The following is a 26,102-nucleotide window of genomic DNA, read 5'->3' as shown; positions in this document are numbered from 1 at the left end:
CTAAATAATAGTAGCAGAGTGGGAACCACGCGGGAATTCTCTACCCAACTTCCAGGTCTGTTTCTGCAGGGCTCTTCAGGCTCTCTGGGGCTTCAGTTTTGTTTTGATGAAGTTGTCTATTTTTCTACAACTTGAGTCCATCTGTAGAAACTGTCTGGAAGCAGCCTGGATTTGCTGACTGACACAGGACCCTGTTTCATTTTTGTGACGTATCACGCTCTACATGTGAGATGGGATTGGGGTGGGATGATGGCCAAAGCCTGTTGCAGGTTTGTCCCAGGCTCAACAAAATGAGACTACTATAAAAAGTGCCTTATTTTTGCCCTTTTGCGTCCGGTTTGGTCCCGTTGAACCAGTTTTCAAACTTCACTTCATCTTTCACTCAGGAATGACATTCTGGGTTTAACCCTCCCATAGACGAGCCTGTCAGTCACCAGTTGATTCGGCTCCCTGTTTACCTTCCGTTGATCCCTCGGAGCTTTGCCAGGGTCTGATGAATTAAGGCAGCAGGAAAGGGACCTCTGAAAACTTTGGATTCAGGTCGCCTCTGTCCTTGTTTTTTAAATGCTTTTCAAGTCTACAGATCCAGATTGGAAGCGAAAGAGAAAACTCAGGGCTTGTTTCCACCGGGGCCATCGTCCTATTTTCAATAGCTCACAGAGGTTATGTTTTGAGGAACACTGTTAACACGTTGAGTCCCACCAGAAACAAAACCCTAAAGGAAGAGAGGGCATGCAAAAACACTGTCACATCTGGTTTGCACAGAGGGGAAATGTAGCAGGCAGGCAAAGCTTTCCCAAACAAGGTTGTGTTTAGTTGACCCCCCAACAGAGCTTTCTGTCGAACGCAAGAAGGGAAAATATGTAAATGCTAGATAGCATTTAAATCAACCCAGGCAAAAAAAACTGGTTTCCCTCCACTGTGCTGTCAGCAGTAAAATGCATCTGTTTTGCCTTGTATCCTATATGTTCTAGAAGCTGGGGCCGGGAGTTCTCATTTCCCTCTTTTCATCCTGTCCCCTTTTCCCTTTGCCTTGTATCATGTACAGTCAACCTCCTTGAATGCAGCACCAAACAGGCAGTTTGTAGTATCTAACTCAATACTGCCAAGTCTCAAGGGACTTATGGCAACCCCAATGATCAGCTTTCAAGGTCAAGGAGAAGCCGAGGTGACTTGTCATTGCTTTCCTCTGCAGAGTCCTCCTTGGTGGTCCCTCCTCCAAAATCAAATCTGGAAAGCCTGGGCTAAGTCATCTCATTCCTCATCCCATTTAAAGAAATGGTGGTGCTTATTCAGCCTTGGACTAGATGTTCCACCAGCTTCCACCCTAACAGTGTAATCTTAAATCAGAACTACAACTAGGTTGCCCACTCCAGATTGAGAAATTCAGGAAGTTTTGGGGGTGGAGCCTGGGCAGACTGCGGTTTGGAGTGGGGAAGGGGAAGGGCCTCGTAACGCCATAAAGTCCACCCTTCGAAGTAGCCATTTTCTCCAGGGACACTCCAGTTGTGATTTTGAGAGCTCTTCCGGCCCCACCTGGAGGCTGACGGCTCCAGTTTACTGCATTTCTGCTCACTCATTTCCATGTCTCTTGCTTCACTCGTGCTAACTAATGTAGAGATGATTCCCCTTACTGGTGCAATCTGGGGATGAAGGGATGTACAGTTATGCCTTTCCCTACTTCCCTTTAATGAGCCTGACTGAATGAGCTTAAGGTGGTTACCAGCATTCAAAATTCATAGAATGTGAATAAGAAACTTAAAAAAATAACACATATTCTACATATGCAGCAAAACCAAGCATGGATCAAAGGAAAAGCAGTAAAACTGAATTCCTCTAATCCTGTACTGTACGGCCCCAAAAGATGGTATAATACGGATAGGCTATTTGTTCTTGAGCCAAGCTTAGCCAGATCTCATCAGAGTTTGGAAGCCAAGTAGGGTTGGCCATGGTGAGTTCTTGGATGGGAGACCACCAAGGAAGATCAGGGTTATGCAGAGGAGGGCAGTGGCAACCCCTCTGTGCTTATCTCCTGCCTTGGAAGCACCATGGTCCTGGGATCACTATGAGCTGGTTGTGATTTGACAGCACATAGTTATTATTTGTTCTTGAAGTTTGGGGTTTCAGAATTTAACTATCGCCTAAATTTCCTAGTGTGAGGTTTCTTCCTTTGTTCAGCAATTTGTGGTCACAACTGCCATCTTGGTGGAGCCTTGATGTGAGATAGTTCCCAGCTCACAACACCACTGCATTAAACTCTGGTTACAAGTAGGCCACGCTTGGGGTCAGAACTGTTCTTTCTATCCCTTTTTTCTGCAGAGATCTCTACAGTGGAATCCTAAACGGAACTGCACCCCTTTAAGTTCACTGAGGTCAGGGAATGAACTCTTTCTTTAGTCTCTGCAGGCTTAGACAGATGCCCTCTGCCTTGAACTACAGTTCCCATGAGTCCCTGGGGTCAACCAAGCTACCCTTTAAATCTGCACTGTATCAATCCAGCCTTTGGTAAGGACACGAGAGGACATAACCTATGCCAGATCTGCCTCACAAAGCTATCTTTGAACAAAAGTTTGCACGCGTTGAATAGAAAAGGGAGGAGAGTGAGAGCTACATGCAACAGCCTGACATTTCAAATGCAGTATTTTATGCACTGCAGGAAGTGTAACACACAAGATGCATCAAGTTTGGGGAGACAGGGAAACAAATGCTTTTGCTTGCCCTTTGATTTCTAAATCGACTTGTCGAGTCGCTGGCATGTAACGATGGCTAAACGGAGACACGCACACATGATGAGAAAGAAGATAAACAGACTCTGGCTCCTAATTAGATGATTTGCTTCCTCCCTCCTAACATGGACGGTCTAGAGCAGGGGTAGTCAAACTGCGGCCCTCCAGATGTCCATGGACTACAATTCCCAGGAGCCCCCTGCCAGCATTTGCTGGCAGGGGGCTCCTGGGAATTGTAGTCCATGGACATCTGGAGGGCCGCAGTTTGACTACCCCTGCTCTAGAGGAGCAGGGTCCTTGTGCATGTGCCTCTCACTGGTACCACGCTCTCTGATAGCTACTGGAGCAGCTGGCGATTCCTGCCGGTGAACTCCCAAGTGGCCAGCAGCCCCGATCGGTGCCTCGCCTCGTCTTCAAACATCTCAGGGCAACCCAAACGCGACAGGATGACAGATAGCCCACTCGATGGATACTGACAAACAAATTAGCGCCAAGATGCTTTTGCAGAGCACACCAGATGTGTTGGGGTCTCTCCTATGGAGCAAGCAATGAAAAGCTGTCTTTAGCCCATCTGTGCTTCCAAAGAGATGACTGCTTGTGGAGTCGACGGCACTGTAAACATTTGGGTTGTGTTTTTGAAAAAGCTTGGGTCTTGACCTTATCATGTGTTGAAAGCTTTGTCTGCTTAAAATTCCTTTTTTTAAAAAAGGAAAAGGATGAAAAGGCTAGGGTGGAAAACCCAGTGCCAACTGTTAGGAAGTTACGTGGTGGCTGTTTTGCTTTTGAAATGCTGTCAGTCCTGGACAAAGGTTCACAGATCAGGGTTCTGTTGTCTTTTGTCCCGGTACAAACCAGGCTCTGAGTTGTTTCCAGTTTCTCAGATGAGCTGTGTTGGCCGCTAGGCATGGTAAATGCACAGAATAAGGGTAGAGATGGCTGCCACTCTCCAAAGGGACTCCATCTTTCCCTCAGTTTAGATAAATCACCGTGCATTCTCTTAAATGCTCCTGTGGGAAAGCAGCACTTGTGGGGGGGAACCCTCTCTCTGAAGTGAAAGGTCACATGTTCCTCAACCCCAAGGGTACCTCTTCTACATGTCATGCAGAAGATGGACAGCTAGACAGACATGGCTCTGGTGTCAGCACCAATCAGGATCTCGCACTGTGCAAGGCAAACTGGGATAGGGCCAAATCCTAATTCTGAATCTGAGGTGGGGGAAGAAAGCGAACCACAATTTGTGGATTTGAACGTGGCAGCAAACTGTGGTTTGTGGCAAAAGTGGAAGTCTGTGATGTCCTGCTAGGTTGTATGTGGCTAGGTTATTTTGATATAAAGTCAGCTTAAAAACCGAACCGGAGTATGCGTCAGATTGGTGATCGTACCCTTATTCCAGTCCTTGGATCTGCCTTGGATCCTTCATCTTTAGAAAGGAGTTGTTCCATTGTGTTGTTTGATGCTTCCATACAGCCTGGCTTATATTCACTTTTCCTTTTGAAGGATACCGTCACGTAAACGCTTGTAAATTGGCTTCCTGTTTCAGTGAGTCAGTTCTGACACATCAAAAGTTAGCCCTATGTCCTGTTGCTAACAGTCGTTGGTCAGGTGACCCCAGAAGCTCTCAAACAAAATTAGATTGAGACAGCCATCCCCTTTCTGTCCCCAGGTCTAATAATCAGAGGTATACCGCCACTAAGATATAGATAGAATAAAATCAAAATATGATAGCAATCATTCTTTCCGCAAAATGGCACCTCTTGCAGATGGCACTGCTACTGCCCCCAGGTGTGGTTCACAGACTAATTTCACAATTGCATCACATAAAAGATGTAAAAAATCTCTTTCATTCTCTCTGCCATTTTATTTCTCCCCCCCCCCCCCCCGCTTTTCATTCTGATTCTGCCTTCAAGCTTGGGGTGGGGGAAAGAAATGTCCCAAATCGTTAGGGATTTTATTCTTCATGAGGTAAAAACATTCCTTGCAGGCCAGTTTTATCCCGGTGCTCAGAAGGAAAAGATCAGCCCAAATCAGAATTTTATAAACCTCTTGCGTCAAAAGACCCTCAATTGCAAATATGCTGTCTCAATAATTTGATGGTGACTTGTTTGCAGAAAAACCCAGGGAATAATTGGGGCTTGCATGGGGTGTTAAAAGCCCCTTCCCTGAGTTCGGTGCCATTGGCATTTTGTCACCATTGGGCATTGTGTCGATGGGGAGGATTATTTATAGGAGCTGCAATATATGTTGTGCGTTAAAAGGCACTTTGGACAAGGGAACACAAGGGGGAAAAGCAATGTGTGCAAACGGATAAATTGGAACCTCCCCCCCCCCCCCACAAGTCGGTAGGTAAAGGGCTTTTAAATTCTCATTTGATCGTTTACAAAAAAAAAACCTCCAACTTGATTGTTAAATGTTTTCTCTTGTGCTTAAATTTCATGCAGGAGATTATTAAAAATTGACTTTCCAGTGTTTATTTTACTTATCTACTCGAGCCAGCCTGCGCTGAACTCATAGATTTGGTGAATTATTAAATTTTAAACAGCCATTTGTGTTGGATTTTACACTCTGGCTTTCTCTCGGTGTATGGGGACAAACGCCTCGAGTCCTAAAGTTGGAGATGAAAACGCTTGGATTTGTCTGTAATCTAAGAGGGGTGGGTGGGCGTGTTCAGAGTTGAACCGGAATGGCAATCTCTGGTGTACTGCTTAACTAACTGCTTGCTTGTTAGTGTTAACATTTAGGCGCCTATGATGAAGGGCAGGGTGGGGGAGAAATGAGAGTGGTTTCATTAGGTTACCTGGGTAGTAGCTCCCGACCCCATAATTCATGCCACTGGACAACACAACTCTTTTCAAACATAATGAGCTGTTAATAAAAGGCCATGGTAGTTACAAAACCATGCATTACACCCATGTTAATAAACAGCCATGCATATTAAATACAGGCTTCAAATCAACGCAAATTTGGATTTTCTTGGGAGGGAAATGGCTCCCCCAGAAACAAACTCCCAAATGCATATCCACCTTTCTCAGCATGGGTGTCATGAAGTCAACTTTTGTCAACCTTTTTACCCCGAAACATTCTTCAGGCTTCAAGAAACCTCAGAAGTGGCAGGATCATGCAGAATATGGTTGGAAAGCAGAGCTGTGGACATGTCAATCTGGGGCCCTCCCCACTCCCTCCAGGCCCATCCCTGGCCATTTTGCATGGGGGAAGCAGGTCAACATGAAGAAGAAGAAGAAGAAGGAGAAGGAGAAGAAGAAGAAGAAGAAGAAGAAGAAGAAGAAGAAGAAGAAGGAGGAGGAGGAGGAGGAGGAGGAGGAGGAGGAGGAGGAGGAGGAGGAGGAGGAGGAGGAGGAGAAGAAGAAGAAGAAGAAGAAGAAGAAGAAGAAGAAGAAGAAGAAGAAGAGTTGGTTCTTATATGACACTTTTCCCTACCCAAAGGAGGCTCAAAGCGGCTTATAGTCGCCTTCCCATTCCTCTCCCCACAGCAGACACCCTGTGAGGTGGGTGAGGCTGAGAGAGCCCTGATATCACTGCCTGGTCTGAACAGTTTTATCAGTGTCGTGGCGAGCCCAAGGTCACCCAGCTGGTTGCATGTGGGGGAGTACAGAATGAACCCGGCATGCCAGATTAGAAGTCCGCACTCCTAACCACTACACCAAACTGTTTAACACATTTAAAAATATATATTTAAAAATTAATTAACGCTCACCCATTCAGGAAACTTCCAGGGCCATTAAAAAAAAACACCAAGGTTTTACAAAGCAAGGATCAGATTGTTGTGAAGATAAAACGGAGGAGAAGGAGAATCGTAGATGCCACCCTGAGTTTCAAGGAGGAAGAGCAGGCTCAAAATAAAAATGAATATCATCAGCTAAATGGCTGTGACAGCCCCTTGTACATTTGTTGTCCCCTTGAACAAGCCTGTGTGCAAAGGCTGCTCAAGAGATCTTTATCTGAAAAAGCGAAGGGACTATAACTCACACCCATTAAGTCTTGTTTACTGTGTACCAAATGGAGAACAGTAAACGGCAGAGGCTCAGAATTAATAATTAAAGTTTAAGTAATTGTTTGCGTGGAGAAAAATTACCGTGAAAGCTTGCCACTCTTGAGAAAATGAATCTTCCCGGCCCTGCTCGGTAAACACCATTTATTGCAAGCATGCTGGAAATTCATGCGTGAAAATGTGTCTGCATAAAAATATGGATTGAGGGAGGGAAAATCCAGCTTCCCGTAAACTATTTCAGATTCCACCATGCCCAGCCCTGGTTTGGGAATTTCAGAATTCCTGTCTGCTCTTCTGGGAGCAGCAGTGGAACGTTTTCCCCTTGCTTTGGCTTACGTTCTACCACTGACAGATGACTTGAGATGGCTGAAATGTTTTTAGCCGTTTCATCCATTTTGCCGATACGCACGATACCAACGTGTCTATTCCATCTTTGCCGTCTTCCTGGAGAAACAAAAAAGCATTCTGTAAAAGTAATAAACTCAGTGGGTGAGAAGATGAGCTGTGATCCAGCCTTCCCTGCATCTGTCTTAGAGAATCCCTATACATTTCAGTGGAGGACTTATGTCTTCCTGCAGCTGTGGTCTGGGTGTGCATGCATCAACCAGCCATTTTTCCAGAATGGGATGCCCACTGTTTACCTGTGACCAAAAATCCAGACGACTGCCACAAGAGGTGGAGCCAAACCCGAAATGGCTACCGGAGGAGGTGGGTCAAAATTGATTGATTGATTGATTGATTGATTGATTGATTGATTGATTGATTGATTGATTGATTGATTGATTGATTGATTGATTGATTGATTGATTGATTGATTGATTGATTGATTGATTGATTGACTGATGGGATTCATAGGCCACCCTTCTCCAAAATGGTTGTGGGGCAGCTTACATCAGAAATAAAGAAGAAGAAGAAGAAGAGTTGGTTCTTATATGCCGCTTTTCCCTACCCAAAGGAGGCTCAAAGCGGCTTACAGTCGCCTTCCCTTTCCTCTCCCCACAACAGACACCCTGTGAGGGAAGAGAGGCTGAGAGAGTCCTGATATCACTACTCAGTCAGAACAGTTTTATCAGTGCTGTGGCGAGCCCAGGGCCACCCAGCTGGTTGCATGTGGGGGAGCGCAGAATCGAACCTGGCATGCCAGATTAGAAGTCCACACTCCTAACCACTACACCAAACTGGCTCTCTAAAACGAAGCTAATGAACAATAATCTAAAACAGACTATATGCTAAAGCAGGGGTAGTCGACCTGTGGTCCTCCAGATGTTCATGGACTACAATTCCCATGAGCCCTGCCAGTGTTTGCTGGCAGGGGCTTATGGGAATTGTAGTCCGTGAACATCTGGAGGACCACAGGTTGACTACCCCTCTGCTACCTTGACTTTAATGTAATCACTTCTGGTTGTGTGGCCTGGCTTAGGATGAGGGCTCGCAGTATGGGGGGAAACCTCAGGCACAGGAGAAACCCCAGGCACACCAAAAAGACAGAAGGGGACCAAGTGACATCAGAGCCCTGCAGGATGTGTAAGGCAGATCTGTTCTGTCAGGCCTATGATTAAGGCCAAAACAACATCTGGAATTGCTGACCTCCCTGCCAGAAACCCACCAAATTAGGGCTCTTGAGGCCCTTCCCTGCCTTCTCCCATAGGCTAGAGAGAATTGGACAATCCAGTGTTAGATTTAGGTTTTTATCTTTTTTATCTCTTAATTTATTTACCTTTGTCTTTTATTTGACTGTGTAATTTATATTGCTGTGAGCCACTCCGAGTCCTCAGAGAGAGGGCAGCAAATAAAAGTAAAAACAAACAAACATGTAACCCCTCCTGCCCCATATATCAACCATATTTCTGGTGGGACAGCCGGGTTTGTACGCTCCATGTTCTTCTTACAATAACTAGCAGAACAAAGAGCAGCCAGTTGGAGGAGCTCTTTATAGTAAAATCCACATAGTAAAATGCTACTTTTGCACATCTTTCATGTCATCACAGCCACGTAGATCTTGTAAGAATTCCCATTAATTCACGTCATGCCGTTCAGTACAGAATCTCAAGGCAGCTCCAGTAAGCTACTTACTCAGTCGGTACTAAGAACACCCGCAGACTTCGGTAACCTCGACCCACACTTGATGATAGTAGCGGAAGCAGTACAGGCCTTCAAAACAAAAGCAGCCTCTTAGCAGCCGTCCCCTGGGTCACACTTTTATCAGCTGAACCAGCCTTCTGGATCTCAACCACCGCAGTGGCATGCAGCAGAAGGACAAATCGACACAAAAGGGTCAGAGATGGTATCGTTCAGATTAAATTGTTGGAGGAAAGACTCTTGTCAGCAGAGTTCCCTAAAGGAGCATTCGTGAAACGCTTTGCATGCTGCACGCCGCACAAACCCTGTGGAAACGAACAAGGGCATTCTTTTGACAGAGTCGTTCTGGCGCAACAGGAAGAAGCAGAGGTTGAAATTCAGGTCTTGGGACCAAATTGGGGTTCTCGGGTCCCTTTTTTAAGGATGTCTTCTACAACAGGGGTAATCAACCTGTGGTCCTCCAGATGTCCATGGACTACAATTCCCAGGATCCCCTGCAAGCAAACGCTGGCAGGGGCTCATGGGAATTGTAGTCCATGGACATCTGGAGCAGTGGTCCCCAATCTTTTTATCCCCAGGGACCACTCACTGGGGACCACTCAACGCCTTTTACTGAGGCCCGGTGGGGGGGTGGGGGTAGTTTACTCCTCTACTCTCAACCACTGCCCTAGCGCTCTCTGATCGCTATGGTAATGTTTAAACATCCCTTCAAAATAAGATACAGACACGCCACAACAATGAAGTGTGTTGTAAAGGGCTGGGGGGGAATGAAGTAAAGGGCTGGGGGGGGGGAGAAGGCATCCTTTGGGGCCCACCTCCAATTAGTCGAAGGACCACATGTGGTCCGCAGCCCACAGGTTGGGGATCGCTAATCTGGAGGACTACCCCTGTTGTAGAAGACATCCCCAGGGCTAGGCCTGGGTGTGGCCCATCAGCCCCAGCATTCGGTCAGACCCCCCCCCCACCATTCTGTCTGTCTCCCCGACTAACCCATTCCCATGGTATTGCGATAATGGTACTCAGCATGATGTTGCCAGAAGCTCAGGTAGTTTTCTGGGGTTTGGCTGGCATCCCTGCTTCAAAAAAAATTATTTGGCAGCAAAGGAGCTCCTTGGCATGAATGCTGCAGCCAGCTTTCCTGTGTATAAGAATCTCACATATTTTAATCAATGCACTTGGAAGCTTAGCCATGCCTTAGTAAATAGGATCACTAACTGGATAATTGCAATAATGATTGGTACCGTAAGTGGATTAGCACCAGCCAGTTAAGGGGAGCACCATGGAAGACGGGAAGGATCGTTTGTGGGTTTGATTCTGCCAAAAAAAACCCTTTGCTGCAGATCCCTTGGTTGAGGAGCTTGTGGATTGTAAGCTAAACATGAGCGGGCAGTGTGATGCAGTGGTAAAAAAGGCGAATGCCATTTGGGGCTGTATCAACAGGGGCATCACATCAAAATCACAAGATGTCATAGTCCCATTGTATACGGCACTGGTCAGACCACACCTGGAGTACTGTGAGCAGTTCTGGAGGCCTCACTTCAAGAAGGACGTAGATAAAATTGAAAGGGTACAGAGGAGAGTGACGAAGAGGATCTGTGGCCAAGGGACCAAGCCCTATGAAGATAGGTTGAGGGACTTGGGAATGTTCAGCCTGGAGAAAAGGAGGTTGAGAGGGGACATGATAGCCATCTTTAGGTATTTGAATGGTTGTCACTTGGAGGAGGGCAGGATGCTGTTTCTGTTGGCTGCAGAGGAGAGGACACGCAGTAATGGGTTTAAAACTACAAGTATAGGCTAGATATCAGGAAAATAATTTTCACAGTCAGAGTAGTTCAGCAGTGGAATAGGCTACCTAAGGAGTTGGTGAACTCCCCCTCACTGGCAGTCTTCAAGCAAAGGTTGGATGCACACTTTTCTTGGATGCTTTAGGATGCTTAGGGCTAATCCTGCGTTGAGCAGGGGGTTGGACTAGATGGCCTGTATGGCCCCTTCCAACTCTATGATTCTATGATTCTGTGATTGGACAATGCCACTGTAAGGAAAACCCTCAGCTGCTCACCCAGCTGCGGTCTCCAACAGCCTCCAAAGGGAGCGGAGCAGAATCTGGAAGACAATACCAAGTAAGTGCTGTTTTCCTGCTAAGCTAATCAGTCGTGTTTGAGGGCGGAGGGACGTGTGCCAGCTGAAAATCAATGCTCTAAATCAACTCGGCGCAAGTCTGAGCACCGCCAAAGTGTCAGCTGCTAACAAGGGAATAAAGGAAACGGTTATTGGATTCTTAGGAGTCTTTTGTAAGTGCTTGTGTAAAATAACATATTTAATTTAATGCAAAGTTATAAACCTAATTGGGCTTTATGGGCATTTCAGCAGGGAAGCCAAGAGCACACACCGCCATCTCCTCCCCCTGCTTCGGGAACTGTGGAGCCCTTTCCGAATTATAGATCATCCGTCTCAAACAGATGCCTGTAAGGGATGGTGCAACTTTTTGATACGGATTGATCGCTGGCCCCCTTTTCGTCTCTTCTTATTTCTCCGTGTTGCTGTGCCGTTTGCCATGAGGTTCCTTTTCCACGTCCGATCCTGAGTAGTTCGTTCCTTTCCTGCCGTTTTCACAATTGATTCAAAAGCAGGCATCCCTTTTTATTACAATAATTCAGTAACATTTCATCTGTGGTGTTGTGGGGAAAGTTCAGTCTTCCTGAACTGGGACAACCCATGTCTGAAACAGGGATTTTCCGCCTTCATAAAATTCTTTTTCGGTGGTTTTCCCTTTTGTTAGGGATGCTTTGTGGGGGGGGAGACTCTGCCTGCAGCTATCCTCTGTGACCACTTCCTCTCTCAGTTCTTATCTTCTTTCTTCTCTTAGCCCCCTCTTCCAATTGTTTTTTTGGGCCCTTTTCTGCGCAGGGTCTCTGCTTCCATTTCCAAGTAGGGATGCCGGCTTCCAGGAGGTACCTGGGGAATCCCCAGAATTACATCTTATTTTCAGACTACGGAGATCAGTTCCCCTGGAGAACTTGGCTACTTTGGCAGGGGGCAGGGAGGAATGGACTCAAGAGCCAGCTTGGTGTAGAGGTTAAAATCGGCAGCCTCTCATCTGAAGATCCAGGTTTGATTCCTCGTTCCTCCATATGCAGCCAGCTGGGGGAACTTGGAACAGTCGTGGTCCTCTCATAGAGCAGTTCTGTCAGAGCTCTCTCAGCCCCACCTACCTCACAAGCTGCTTTGAGACTCCTTTGGGTAGTGAAAAGCAGAATATAAAAACCTACTCTTCTTCTTCTTAGGCCTTGTATGCCACTGAGGTTCCTGTCCTCCCAGGCTCCATCCCCAAAACTCCAAGAGTTTCTCAGCCTGAAACTGGCAGGGGAGAGGGCTGGCTACCATATTTCCAAGGCCTTCTTCCTTCTCTTAGCTTTCAGGCTTATATAGCCTCTGGCCCCTTCTTTCCTACAGCTCTGTTTGCTCTGCCTTTCCCTAGGTCAACTTCTACCCTTACATGATTTATGAGTTTCTACAAAGTTCTCATGTGGCAGCCTCCAATCTGTAAGGGTAAGTTTCTAAAAAGCTGAGCATCAAAAGCAAAATGAGCAACCGGTAGAAAAGCATCCACTATAAAAAGCGGCCAAAGAGCTAATAAGCCAAACACTAGGTAGTAACGTATAAAGTAGCCGGTATATCCAATAGTTTATTGAGGGTCCAACTTTGCTGATTCAATTGACTCAGTGTCACGCATAATCTCCCCGGAGTTCCAGGAGAAAAAATGAACATTTCAGGAAGAGCCATCAGGAATGCACTAGCAGAAAGTCTGATCAAATAAGCATCTACTTTTTTTTTAACCTGGTACTCAAAATTAGGCCCCATGCATGCACTTTGGGTTGGGGGAAGTATGTCAATAACCACTGATTAGCCCCTGCATATGTTTAGCCAATCCCTTTTTGACGCTCTCCAAGAGCCAGCTTGGTGTAGTGGTTAGGAGTGCAGACTTCTAATCTGGCGAGCTGGGTTAGATTCCCCACTGCTCTTCCACGTGCAGCCAACTGGGTGACCTTGGGCTCGCCATAGCACGGATAAAGCTGTTCTAACTGAGTAGTGATATCAGGACTCTCTCAGCCTCTCTTCCCTCACAGGGTGTCTGTTGTGGGGAGAGGAAAGGGAAGGCGAATGTAAGCCACTTTGAGACTCCTTTGGGTAGAGAAAAGCAGCATGTAAGAACCAACTGTTCTGTGGATTGAGCCAATGAATTCCCATGTTAATTATTCTTTGGTTGAAGATATTTATGGAATGTCTCATGCGTAGGGTTCCTGCAGCCTGCTGGCCATAGATTTCCATATTCCTTGCCTTTCGTGTATCCTTGTGTCCTTTGCAATCCAGGGAATAAGATCCCAAGGTCCCTCCTGTTCTATTTGGTCTCTTTTGCTCTCCCAGCAGAGGCTGCCTCTTACGCCAGAAGCATCAGATTAGCCCCATTCACTCATCTTTCAAAGTGTGGATTTGTTGCCCCGCATAGGAACATTCTTTTTTAAACTGCCTGCTAGCAAGCTATGCCGTTCACATTCTTTATTTACACCCCTCCCAAATCACTGGGAAAGCATTGCCAGCCTTGGTAGTGCTCACTCTGACAGACCGTGTGTCAAGGAAAGGTTGTAAAAAAATGACATTGTAAGCAGCCACAGTGGCCGTGGAAATAAGTGAGCTCATCTCTGGAAAATTATTGGACTCTCTTAAAATTCAGGAGGGCTGTTACTGGCACAATGGAAGAGGACTAAGATGCAGAGCCTCCATTATTATCGCTGATGGGAGTTACATGTCATGCACTACCTTCATTCCTCTCCAGATGTGAACCTTCTTCTCGGAGTTCACCGCAGGCCACAAATCTTCAGCCATCTGAAGGAATGAGATTTGTCTGCGAAAAGAGCTTAGCCAACGCTGCATCAGGCTGAATGTGTTGCTCTTCTTCCCCAGGCAGTGACTTTTATTTGCCCCGATGAAGAAGAAGAAGAGTTGGCTCTTATATGCCGCTTTTCTCTACCCGAAGGAGTCTCAAAGCGGTTTACAATTGCTTTCCCTTTCCTCTCCCCACAACAGACACCCTGTGAGGGAGGTGAGGCTGAGAGAGCTCTGATATTAGTGAAGAAGAAGAAGAGTTGGTTCTTATATGCTTCTTTTCTCTACCCGAAGGAATCTCAAAGCGGTTTACAATTGCCTTCCTTTTCCTCTCCCCACAACAGACACCCTGTGAGGTGGGTGAGGCTGATGTTCCTGCTCGGTCAGAACAGCTTTATCAGTGCTGTGGTGAGCCCAAGATCACCCAGCTGGCTGCATGTGGTGGATTGGGGAATCAAACACGGCTTGCAAGATTAGAAGTCCGCACTCCTAACCACTACACCAAGTAGAACTGTGGCTCAGTGGTAGAGCTTCTGCCTGGTATACAGAACGTCCCTGAAACATGCTTTAGGCTTTGAGAAAACCCAGAAGTTATGGCAGCAGGTCTTACCTCCTTGCCACACTTGCAGAAGGCACACGTCACCAGAAGTGACATCTCCCAGACAACACACCCCATTGTGTCCTGCCTCCCCCCCCCCCATACCAGAAACAACCCAGCAACCTACTCTACTGGATGGGGGACAGGGCTGGGGCAGGCATCTGCCACTTCCTTCCCCAATACAGTTAAGTTAAAAAGGAAATACTTACCTCTCTGGACCTTGGAGGGGGGGCGGGAGATACATCAGTTTCCTGTCTTTTCTAGGAGTCTCCTAGGGGGTGGACTGGAAATTCATAGGAAATTCTTTTCTTGTGACTGGGTAGAATTCATTAGAATGTCCATTAGTCTTGCCTATAAAAAAAAGATAATTGTTGAAATTTTCACTCTAATTGCTCATGAAGTTGTCTTTTATATGGTTGAAAATCCTGTTTAAAAGTCATAGTAACGATAATTTTGAAAAGTCAAAAAAAATCACATGAAGACGCGAGTTGCTTTGTTTTAAAGTTGTTTTTTTTTCAAGATTTCACACAGAGTTCTGTGGGTCAACTAGCTTAGCTTAGATGTTTTGTTTTTAAATTAAGCAAATTATTTCCTGTAGATGGGTGTTGATGGTCTGTCAACATCTATTAGCCATGATGACTATATGGAACACCTGTATTCAGAATATGTATGCTTCTTAAGTACTAGATGTTGTAAATCAGCGGTCCCCAACCTTTTTCTGGTTGAGGACCGCCTCTGGGCGTTTTCGCCACCAAGTCCATGAACATCTGGAGGACCACAAGTTGACTACCCCTGGTTTAAGAGACACTAGAAATGAGAATGGGCAGCAAAAGATCAACTGCTAGTACAAAAGCAGAGGTCCAGAGAGCATTAGGGTTAAATATGCATAGATTCAAATGGACACGAGAAGAAGGTCATCCCTCCCCCTGATCTGTAGTAGATACAGAATTAAGCGGAGAGCCTTTAATCACTAATCACTTGCTGTACCTTTCAGAGGCAGTATATAAAAGACCAATAGTCATGAGTCAGCTTTTGCTGAGCAGTGGACCACTCAATAAAAGCCACAAGAGGCACCAATCTTGGGATACCGTTTTCTAACCCAAATGATCAAAGCCTTGGGGGGAGCGGGCCCCTGATTTTATAGTTTGTGAAAGCCCAACACGTTGTAACAGACATGTTGGTTGGATTGATAATACAGCAGCACATCCCAAAAGACCCCAATAATCTGCAGAGAAACTTTGAATGTTGAATATTCCGAGACCGGCTCGTGGTGGGTTATAAAGTGTCCATTAAAAACCCCAATAAAACCCCATTAAAAACAGGACAAAATCGTAGAACAAAACTGGCACAAACATGGTGGAATTCCTCAATCATTCTCAATCATCCAACCCCCAACCAATCTGTAGTGAGAGGTGGAAAGAGGGGCCAAGATGGTTATGACCTAACTAATGCCTAAGAATGAGCCTCTTGTGGCGCAGAGTGGTAAGGCAGCTGTCTGAAAGCTTTGCCCATGAGGCTGGGAGTTCAATCCCAGCAGCCGGCTCAAGGTTGACTCAGCCTCCCATCCTTCCGAGGTCAGTAAAATGAGTACCCAGCTTGCTGGGGGGTAAACGGTAATGACTGGGGAAGGCACTGGCAAACCACCCCGTATTGAGTCTGCCATGAAAACGCTGGAGGGCGTCACCCCAAGGGTCAGACATGACTCGGTGCTTGCACAGGGGATACCTTTACCTTTACCTTTAATGCCTAAGACCGGGGGGAGGGGCTAGTCACCATTTTCCAAGCTCTCTTAATCCCACCTGTCTCACAGAGTGTCGATCGTAGGGAGATGAAGGGAAGGTGATTATAAGCCGCTTTAAGACTCCTTCGGGTAGTGGGGGGGGGGGAAGGCAGGGCACCAAAATCCAGCTCTTATTCTGGCACTGGGGAGCCCTGTGTGTATGAGACAATATTTATTTGCACCAGCCACTGTTTGGAATGCAGGAAGCATTGTTCAGTCAGACTTCGATTACAGAGCAAAAACGAAAATCAATATTACATTTGTTAATCTGGTGTTTAGCTACCCGTGTCTCTTGCTTTTAGGAAACGGAGGCAGGAAGTTAGTTATTGTGGATTCTGCTAATTAGAACATTAACAGGCTAAACCGACAAACGGGACTATATAGGGAGGGGCAATTCTTCATTCGGGTTGCCAACCTCAAGACAATGTCCGGAGATCTCCTGGGATTTCAGCTGATCTCCTGGTGACAGAGATCAGTTGACCTGGAGAAAATGGCAAATTGGATGGCATTGTACCGTGCTGAGGTCCCTCCCCTCCCCAGTTGCTGCCCTCTACAGGCTCCACCCACAAAATCTCTAGGTCTATCCCAACCCAGAGCTGGCAACCGTATTCTTCAAGCATGTGGGTCCAAGCTTGTGAAAATCCTTAAGGATAAGAATCAAAATCTTGAATTCAGCTAGGAAACAAGCAACAAGTACAGTAGTTTGAAAACTAGCATTATATTGCACACCACAGTGTCCATGGTGTCCATGGTTGCCATGGCAAATGCCATGGCAACTGCCAACACCCTGCCTAATGCTTCTCAGGTGCCTTTAGGAAGTGGGGTATTGGCCACTGGAGATTTAATTGGCTGTGCAGATTTTTTTTTATGTTACTTCGGCAGCAGTAACTAGCTGAGCACTCGACAGTGCTATGAGACTGAAATTAAGCCAGAGCAGCCATTTTGTGGCTAGCTCCACCTCCCGCGGCAGCCATTTTGTGCCTGCATCCACCACATTGTGCCAGAATTCCAAAGGTGTCCCCAGACTCAATAAGATCGGAGTGGCCTGATACAGTGAATCAGCATTTGTTGATAATTGAATTTATCGGCATTAAATGCCATCTACTGAACTGTATAACCCTTCTATTATATTATATTAATATAAGGATTCCCAGCATGCTGTTTTGCTGCTAGCATAGGGTTACCTCTCTGCAGTGCTGACCAAATAAACTCCTGCCCACACTAGAAAAGGTATTTAAATACTTCACATTTAGAACAGTATTGTTTTGATATCATGTACTGTTGTAAAGCTCTCGGGCATCCCACGAAACAGAAAAAGTGGGTTTTCATGAGCAGTTTCCTCAGAGGAATGTAAATGGGCATTTGAGTCAACAAATCTTGCAAGCGATCTTTCAGCGCTCCAAATCCACCCTCTCCAAACCAACTTAAAAACGGAAGGCTTTTTTTACAGAACGAGGCGGGTTTCATTGTGAAATATTAGTTTTTTATTACTTCTAGTCAACAGCCAGGTTTAAAGGGGGTGGGGGAAAATCCCAGTGTGTGAGATGGATTTTCAATAAGAAAGGCAAAGTGTTGTGTTGTTCTCTATTAGATTCTGCACAGATCAATCTGAAATCCGTTTCAGGCTACTAAAATTAGATCTAGAACTATTTAATTTGGTTTCAAGTGTGTTTCCCCCTTTCCATCGCTTAGCCTCAGGACACAAAGAGATAAAATACCTTGAGTTATTATCACTTTATGGGTACCTTCATCTCTGAGTGAGGATTATACAGTATTATGTATTTTTCAGTAGTTTGACTTGAGCTTTAGTAGCAGTCCGGGAATGTTTGACCATTCATTTACACTCTCTCTCTCTGTCTCTCTGGATATATGAAAAATGAAATGTAACTTAGGTAAAGACCTTGTTGTATTGCTTCATTGTGATAGAAGGCATGTTACTGACCTAGATTCTATGATGGACCTATCAAGGTTTATAAGGAAAGGGTCAGCCAGGCTGCAGCAGATAAAGTTACTCTATAATAGTTCAACATGTGACCTGCAGGCCAGATGTGGCCACATGATGAACCAAATTTCAATCAGAATTTAAGGAAAAGACACCCAGAGGATTATCTGGAAAATATAGGAGCCCCTGATGGCTTTTCCTACATCTATGGTCTTTGAGTCACGCTCCTATCAAGGAATTAACATCATCCAAAGGCCCAGTATTTTTAATACACATATAACAAAGGTAGTGGAATTAACGGTATTATGTCTGTGGATTGTGTCCCCATTGCATGTCAAGCAAGGCTAATGCTAAGTCTGCTCATTAGAAAACCTACCTGCTCTAAGGTATACCTGGATGGCCAAATCTGGCTCCTCTCATGGCCTAATCAGCCGTGATGCTGGGAGATTCGCAGACAGCGTTTTTAAATGGAAATAGTACAGACCTGGTAGGGGAAGCAGCTATTTAATCACCCCCCCCCCCCTTAACCACATGGTTTGAGTGGTTGAAACTGTACCCACATGGTGGATTAGACCTTCTCTTTATTGTGCTATTTTTCTATTACATGAAACTGTTTGCATAAGCCCCATTTCATTTCCTTCATTAACAGGCGGGTTACAAACCTTTTGCATTTTTGCAGCAAGAACATTTTAGGGACTGTGTTGTAGTGGTCAGCGTCACGGACACTGGGCAATCAGCACCAGCATCCGCTTTTTGCTGCAAACGTGTAGATTTGGTGGCTCCAAATCTCAATCCGCCTCGGACCTCAAGCTCAGTCCTCGGCAGGGCTACAAACACAACACACACACATTCCTAAAATTCACCTTGGATTGAATATGGTGAGGTCGGGTCCAACTGATTCCTCTGCTCCACAAATGTTACTTCTGCCTTCAGTTTAAGAGTAAATGGCAAAGGATATAACTACATAATCATTCTTTCTGATATTATCCAACCTGACTATTGCCCTGCAGACAACTCTGTTCAGTGTCCCTCCCATTCATCTTCTCCTCATTCTCCGCACAGCCAGTAATTTGTCCCCACGGAGCACCCGCTGCCATCCTTCTCTTCTCAGATCTCTCATTGAGAACCGAAGCACACCTGCCCCCGAATTCCTCCCGAATACTACTGTGCTTTGAAATAAACAGTTAATCTTCCATTTATCAGCCAGTGGCTTCAAACACTAAGCAACTACCTTTGTCACCTTTATTGACCAAGCCATGTCCTTGTATAAATGGAGACCACTTTGTACTCGAGACAAAAGAAATTATCTTTTCATGTTGATCTTTTGGCTGTTCCAAAAGTGACACTGAAGTCCTGCCAAGAGCAACGTTCCGGGGTGTGTGGCCACCCTTGGTTGCCATGGGGCCAATAGGACATGTGATTTGTTTTTATATGAAATTTGTTTGGGGGCTGGATGATATTAAGGGCGCACCAGAGAAGATGTTTTTTTTCCCCTGGGGGGTCATAGTGGCTCTTGATCAGGGGTAGTCAAACTGCGGCCCTCCAGATGTCCCTGGACTACAATTCCCAGGAGCCCCCTGCCAGCGAATGCTGGCAGGGGCTTCTGGGAATTGTAGTCCAGGGACATCTGGAGGGCTGCAGTTTGACTACCCCTGCTCTTGATGGTCCTGGATGTCGCCCCCCCTGCAGAGCTTCCCAACTTCTTTGATATCCTGAACTGTTTCCCGTGTGATGTAGTTGTCAACTTGTCGAACTTGGACAGATGAGACCTGAGTTCAAAAAAGTCAAAATGAAGTACTTCTTTCCTCAAAGTAATTAAATTGTGCTATTTGCTTCTATGGGGATATGATCCTGAATATAGATAGGGTTGCCAAACTCTTGTGAGGAGGGAGATCTCCCGGAATGAAAACTCATCCCTAGGCAACCAAGGCAATTCCCTTGGGGAAGATGGCTGCTTTGGAGCATGGATCCTATATCTGCTGAGGTCTTCCCCCCTCTCCAAACCCTTCCCTCCTAGGCCCCACCCCCAGAATGGTCCAGAATTTCCCAGTGCAGAATTGGGAACCCAAAGCATAGCTGACTTTCAAAGGAGATTTGACTCATTTGTGGAAGATAGAGATAAACCCCTTTGCCTGCAGTGCTGTTTTTCAGCTTTCAGGGACCCTTTTTGTGTTGAGGGTAGCATTCAATAGTGTTATCTCCCACCAGCATGCTGTCCATTTTGCCACATTGCTTTACCCTATATATTCACATATAAGCCTAGTTTTTCAGCTTTTTTCACACTGAAAAGGCCTTTTCAGCTTATACACGGATATATATGGTAATTGAAATAAAAACCTGCTCCAGCCAGCCCATCACTGCTCTGGCAGCTTGTAAGAAATCAACGGCTTGACTCAGGGACTCTGATCTTTTTTTTTTCCTTTTGCCTTCACTTCTTCCTCTTCTTAATCACTTCTTCCAAACTATTCTTTTGGTTTCTGTGTGTGAAAAGCGGGATACAAAACCGGCAACTATTCATCCTCTTGACTATTCTATATTTGTTGGGGCGGGGGGGAGGCTGGATGGGAGAGCCTGTGATGATGGAGCATTCCCACCCTTGGCTTATATGCGAGTCAATATGTTTGCCCAGATTTTGTGGTAAAATTAGGTCCCTTGGCTTATATGCGGGTATATACGGTGTTTTGATTCCAGTCTATATCAGGCTGTAGGCCAGACTTCAACATGATGCAGGTGTGAGACAATCACATGCCAGCGCAATGTTGCATGCATCCCATATCTCATTTCAACGGTGCGCTCTGTTGCTTTGTGGGCAAAATTTGCATGCCACTCAGAGCAGGCATTTCACCAACATGGCAGTGCTGCACACGCACCCAAATTGTACGTGTAAACAGCCCAGCTTACACAAGGCTCAAAGATGCATGGATAAGTTTTTCTTGCCTGTCAGCTTATCTTTGAATCAGATCATAGAGACTTCGGTTCCAAAGTGGAAGGAAGGGATGTGGGATGAGATGAGGAGAGGAGAGGCGATGGATGAGAAAGCTGAGCCCAGGGCATTTCCAGTCTCTCTTTATTAGGGGAGCTTTATATTCATGAGGTCCGATCCAAAAGAGATAAAATGCAAATGGCAGCTTGGTTTGGAAACACACCGAAGTCATCCAGTGTGCAGTACGGAAAGGATATTATTCTGCCTGTTGCTGTAATGTATCTTATGATGTGGACCGCAGCCCACAAATGCTCATGCTACAATTCTTTCGTTTGTCTTTTCGGTGCCAGAAGACTCATTGCTTTAGCAATAGCAGGCCTAAAACAGCTACTGTTCTAAAATAAATTGATTATATTGCAATGATGGGCAACCTTTTGGGCCTGAGTGTCGGGGGGGGGGATGGAATACATCTACTTGTGTGGATGTCCGTGATGTCTCAGCAGTCAGCCATAGTGGGGGGAGATGATTGTTCTTGAACAGGGAACTAGCCAAGCCCCTGTAGCTCGGAAAGTGTCCGAGGGCTTGCCATGATGAGATTGGGGTATACCACACTGCCTTCCCTCCTACGCCACTGTTATGCAGCTATCAATATTTTTGTCCCCAGAGAGTTTGCAGTCAACATTTTGAAAATTGGGAAGTCAATGGGAGACAAGAAGTTGCGGGTTGGGAGGGTAACCACAAGGAAGGGCCATGAAAGCATCTACGCACAAGCGTAAGCACAGCTACAGAGAGGGGGCTGAATTCAATTTAGTCTCCTGCAAAATTAGTGAGAACCACTTGATGCAAAAAAAAAGCACGCCAACTGCCTTAAGCCAAGGAAGGAAACTAAGCATAATACGACCATGTCGGAAGCATTGCGTCAGCACACATTTCACCAGGACCTGCTTTTGTTTTCTTGTTTCAGAAAAAGTGAGCATTTTGTCGACTTTCATCGCACCCTTCAAGTATTTAAGCCCTGGCGCCGCAAACATGGAAGACGAAGACAATTTAAGTAAGCAGTTTCTCTACTTCATATGGAGGTGAATAGTGGAACCAACAGGAGGTACTGCATGACATGTATATGTGGCCGAGGACAAATCTTGCCTTTCAGGGCATATGTAGAACGTTACAGCTAATTCAAGCCGCCATATTTGTTCAGTTGAAAGCAAGGTTGATGTCTGCCATGTTGATAGTGAGGCAGAATTAGATCACATTTGTACAAATGGTGGACCGCTTATTCGAGAGGTCTGGCCCACGTCCAGGGTTATGTGGGGCATCAAGGAACCAGAAGCCGTACTTCTTCCCGTGTTTTTCTATAGGATTCACCATGTAGTAATTGTTAATAAATAGCAATTCAGTGTTGTATCTGACTCGTAAGACTAATATAAAGGTAAAGGTAAAGGTAAAGATATATATTATAAAGGTAAAGGTAAAGATATCTCGGTGCAAGCACCGAGTCATGTCTGACCCTTGGGGTGACGCCCTCTAGCGTTTTCTTGGCAGACTCAATACGGGGTGGTTTGCCAGTGCCTTCCCCAGTCATTACCGTTTACCCCCCAGCAAGCAAGCTGGGTACTCATTTTACCGACCTCGGAAGGATGGAAGGGTGAGTCAACCTTGAGCCGGCTGCTGGGATCGAACTCCCAGCCTCATGGGCAAAGCTTTCAGACGGCTGCCTTACCACTCTGCGCCACAAGAGGCTCTAGAATTGGTAATTGACTTACACATCTTGCCAAAATCCTTTCCCCAGTTCATTGCAATGGTCTCTTCAAGTGAACGAGACTGAGAACAGCAAGACGGGATGATCACACACATCAGCCTCAACATTAATTTTTCAGACATTGCCTTACCTTCATGTGGTAGCATGCTGTTGGATTTTTTTTTTGGAGGGGGGGGGGAGAAAGAGGAAGGAAGGGCTCAAACCAAACGAAGTGCTTCTGTTTATTTCCGTCTCAGCGACCAGATGGCTCCTTCTACCAGCTGGGGAACAATGAGGAGCTGTTCTCTTAGAAATGACGGGCGAAGAAAGTAAATTTGTCTCTGTGAGGCTGGTAATCCACTTTGGAGTTCTGCACTCCTACACGGCAGTCCATGTGTGCAACTCAGTCAGCCTAGTAGGGCTTTTGCATGGCAAAATGTGGCAGAACCCACAATATTGCAAGGACTTCCCCACAAAAAGTCCTTTTAAACCTCCCTTTGCTTTGACATGGGCTGTGTCAGTCAGTCAAATGTTTATTGCATGTGGCCATAAGTTATGACAATTTTCCATTCCAGGCATTTATGATTATAATAATTTTTATACATATATATCAATTTAACATAAAATTGTCTCCAGACGAATAAAATATCGTTCAAAAGAGGAAAAGGAGAAGAGTTTCGAGAGCACATTGTATGAGTTTAATTAGCATCTTCTTTGCTCTCAACTAATTTGGCTTTTATCTCCCCCCCCCCCCAGCCAAAGCAAAGCACAATACATCCTAAGTAATTAAAGACTCTGGATCAGACAGAAAGTGTAACAAACTTATCAATGGCTGTTGTTATATGGCCTGCAAGCACATAGCCGTGATGCCCATGCTGGGGTTAGGGAGAGTTAGGTATCTCAACTAAGACCGTTTATGCACTGGAGGTTTCATGCTGGGTTGCAGGCTGGAGTTTTAGTCATGGCAGGTGGCCCCACCTCTTCCTGCACCCACATGGGGGAGCATTTGGCCTAGTGCACCTCATCTGCCCCCTATTTGTGTTCCTGCACGAGAGTTGGGGCAGTAAAGTGGCCAGTGCATAAACGGTCTAAGAGGCACAATAATCTGATCTTTTTAAAGTAGAAAATGTTTAAAGGCTAAAATGTTGTCTGTGAGATGGTTAATCTATCATTAGCAGAGTCACAATGGAATAACCGCTCTCTTGATTCAAACCCAGGTCTTGTGCTGTATTTTGTTGCTGGTTACTACACTACTAAGCCAAGTGTGGAGCTTTTCTCCAGAGGGAAGAGCCTCTTCTGCTGGAGGGAGCTAAGTGAAGTGGCAAGACACAGTCCGTTCCAAATGCAGATAAAAATGTGCACAATTCAAATACCCCCATAAATTTCCCCAGACACTTCTTGGAAACCTGGCTAAATAATACATCTTTTACAAATTGCTTCTGGACGATGCTTCGGCTCCAACTTGGGCAACCTCCCAAAGAGAACACATGCCAGAGCTGGAAACAGACGTATGCTGTGCATTCTATGAGCTTTCGCCCCGCCTAACGGGCCCTGGCGCTGTCTTATTATTAATTATTTTTCCAGTTCTTTAAATGCTCAGAACTCTTCATGATCCCTCATTATTCCATTTTTTACTTTGTGGTTGTAGCTCAGTGAGATCTGTCCAAGGCCACTCAATGATTCTGTGGCATTTGAAACTCTAAACTGGGTCTCCCAGCTTGAAGGGGGTCTCCCTTACCAAATCCAGCCAATAATGGGAATGTATGAGCTGTCTCTATCTCTGACCTACGCAAAGGGCTGTGGGGGGGGGGGGGAGGTCAGGGCCAATGGACCTTGATGTCACATACTATTCATATGGCATTTCAGTTGGGTTTGAGTCTTTGTTTAGGGGAGGAGTGGACATCTGGAGAGCCACAGCTAAGCCATCCTTGGTCTAGAGGTTCATGGATAGACCAGTCTCATCAGGTCTCAGAAGCAAAGCATTCTGGGTTTGTTGTCTCAACTGCACTTTATTAATCATCATATGAAGACTTTATTGCCCCATAGGCAGGAACCAAGTTTGACATTTGCTTAAACCAGCCTTTCTGAATTTTTTTACCATTGGGAAACCTCTGAAACATTTTTCAGGCTTTCAGAAACCCCAGAAGTGATGGGTTTTCTTATTCACTGGGGCAGCCTAGCTGTGTACATGCCCACCCGTGTACACTTCCCAACCTCTCCAGGCCCATCGTTGGACATTGTGTGGGGGGGACATATGTGGGGGGGGGACACCATACCATAACTACCCATTCGGGAAACCCTCCCAGGGCTCTCAAGATGCCCCAAGTTTTTGGGAAACCCTGGTTGAGAAGGCCTCCTCCCCAACGAAAGATTTTTGTATACGACTAGAAAAGCTGCATAGCAGTAGCACCAATGTTGATACACCAGCTGGGTAGGAGCTGAGGAATCGTTTCCCGAGATTGCTTCGGTCTCTAAATCCATTGTTTGCAAGTATGTCAGAAATGATGGGCAGGCGGATGGGCAAGAAATAGTGAGCTCTAGCCGAGAAGGGCCAAGAGAAACAGCGCCTGGGGACACCAGAAATCGAAGGTCATTGTTTGCCACTCAGAAGGCCAAGTCACCAAGTCAACCTGAGTGGAATAAACTGGGGCACTTAGTGGGACTTCCTTATGGGCCCTAAAAGTCATTGCTGCAGCCCAAGTTGTCGCGTGAGGGTGAAGAGCGACAAGCAGTCATTTAAACTGCTGTCTGCAAATGCATTGTTCCAGATTTTCCACCCCCAAAGAGCTGGCCTGGATAGGTTGCTCAAGGGACAGCTAATTCTCCCTGTCAGTTGATCTCTTTGGGCTGCAGGGTCTCTGCTAAAATATGTGGCAGCCGGTTTTCACAATTAGTACAGATTGCAATTTCCTAGTCATTCTGGGAACTGACTTTGCTGTCGCTTTGTTTCTTCTCTGGAACATGTGCCTTGGCTCAAAAGAGGTACATGTTCACATTTGGAATTGTCACATGGCACACCTAAGGTAGCCCCAGGCCTGCACCTGGAAATCCCAGGTGCATTTGAGGGTATGATGTGGAAAGAAGGTGTGCCATGCAATGCCATCATAGCCATATCAGTCCCAGGTGAGACCTATAAGTGGTGTCCTGTGACTCTCTAGGAATTCTCCCAGTCACTGCAAAGAAGAGTTGATTTGATACCCCGCTTTTCACTACCCAGCAGTGTCTCAAAGCAGCTTACAGTCACTTTCCCTTCTTCTCCCCACCGCAACCACCCTGTGGGGTAGGTGGGCCTGAGAGAGCTCTGTGAGAGCTGCCATGTGAGAACAGCCCTATCAGGACTGGGACTAGCCCACGGTCACCCAAGCTCAAGGCTTCACGTGGAGGAGTGGGGAATCAAACCCAGCTTGCAATCAAACCCAGCTTGCA

General features: G+C 45.9%; 1 protein-coding gene across 3 annotated transcripts in view; it reads left to right on the top strand.

Moving 5' to 3' along the window:
* Positions 1 to 26,102, top strand: part of ADARB2 (adenosine deaminase RNA specific B2 (inactive)) — a 315,856-nt gene that overhangs the window by 184,966 nt on the left and 104,788 nt on the right. For all 3 annotated transcript variants that reach the window (XM_077303289.1, XM_077303288.1, XM_077303290.1), the window contains one exon: positions 21,903 to 21,989. In XM_077303289.1, the coding sequence (XP_077159404.1) occupies positions 21,903 to 21,989 (87 nt within the window). The remainder of the gene's footprint in view (positions 1 to 21,902; positions 21,990 to 26,102) is intronic.

Source organism: Paroedura picta, chromosome 11, assembly GCF_049243985.1.
Source record: "Paroedura picta isolate Pp20150507F chromosome 11, Ppicta_v3.0, whole genome shotgun sequence".
NCBI classification, from domain to species: Eukaryota; Metazoa; Chordata; class Lepidosauria; order Squamata; family Gekkonidae; genus Paroedura; species Paroedura picta.
The sequence above is the reverse complement of the archived record's forward strand: the minus strand, read 5'-3'. Positions and strand labels throughout refer to the sequence as shown.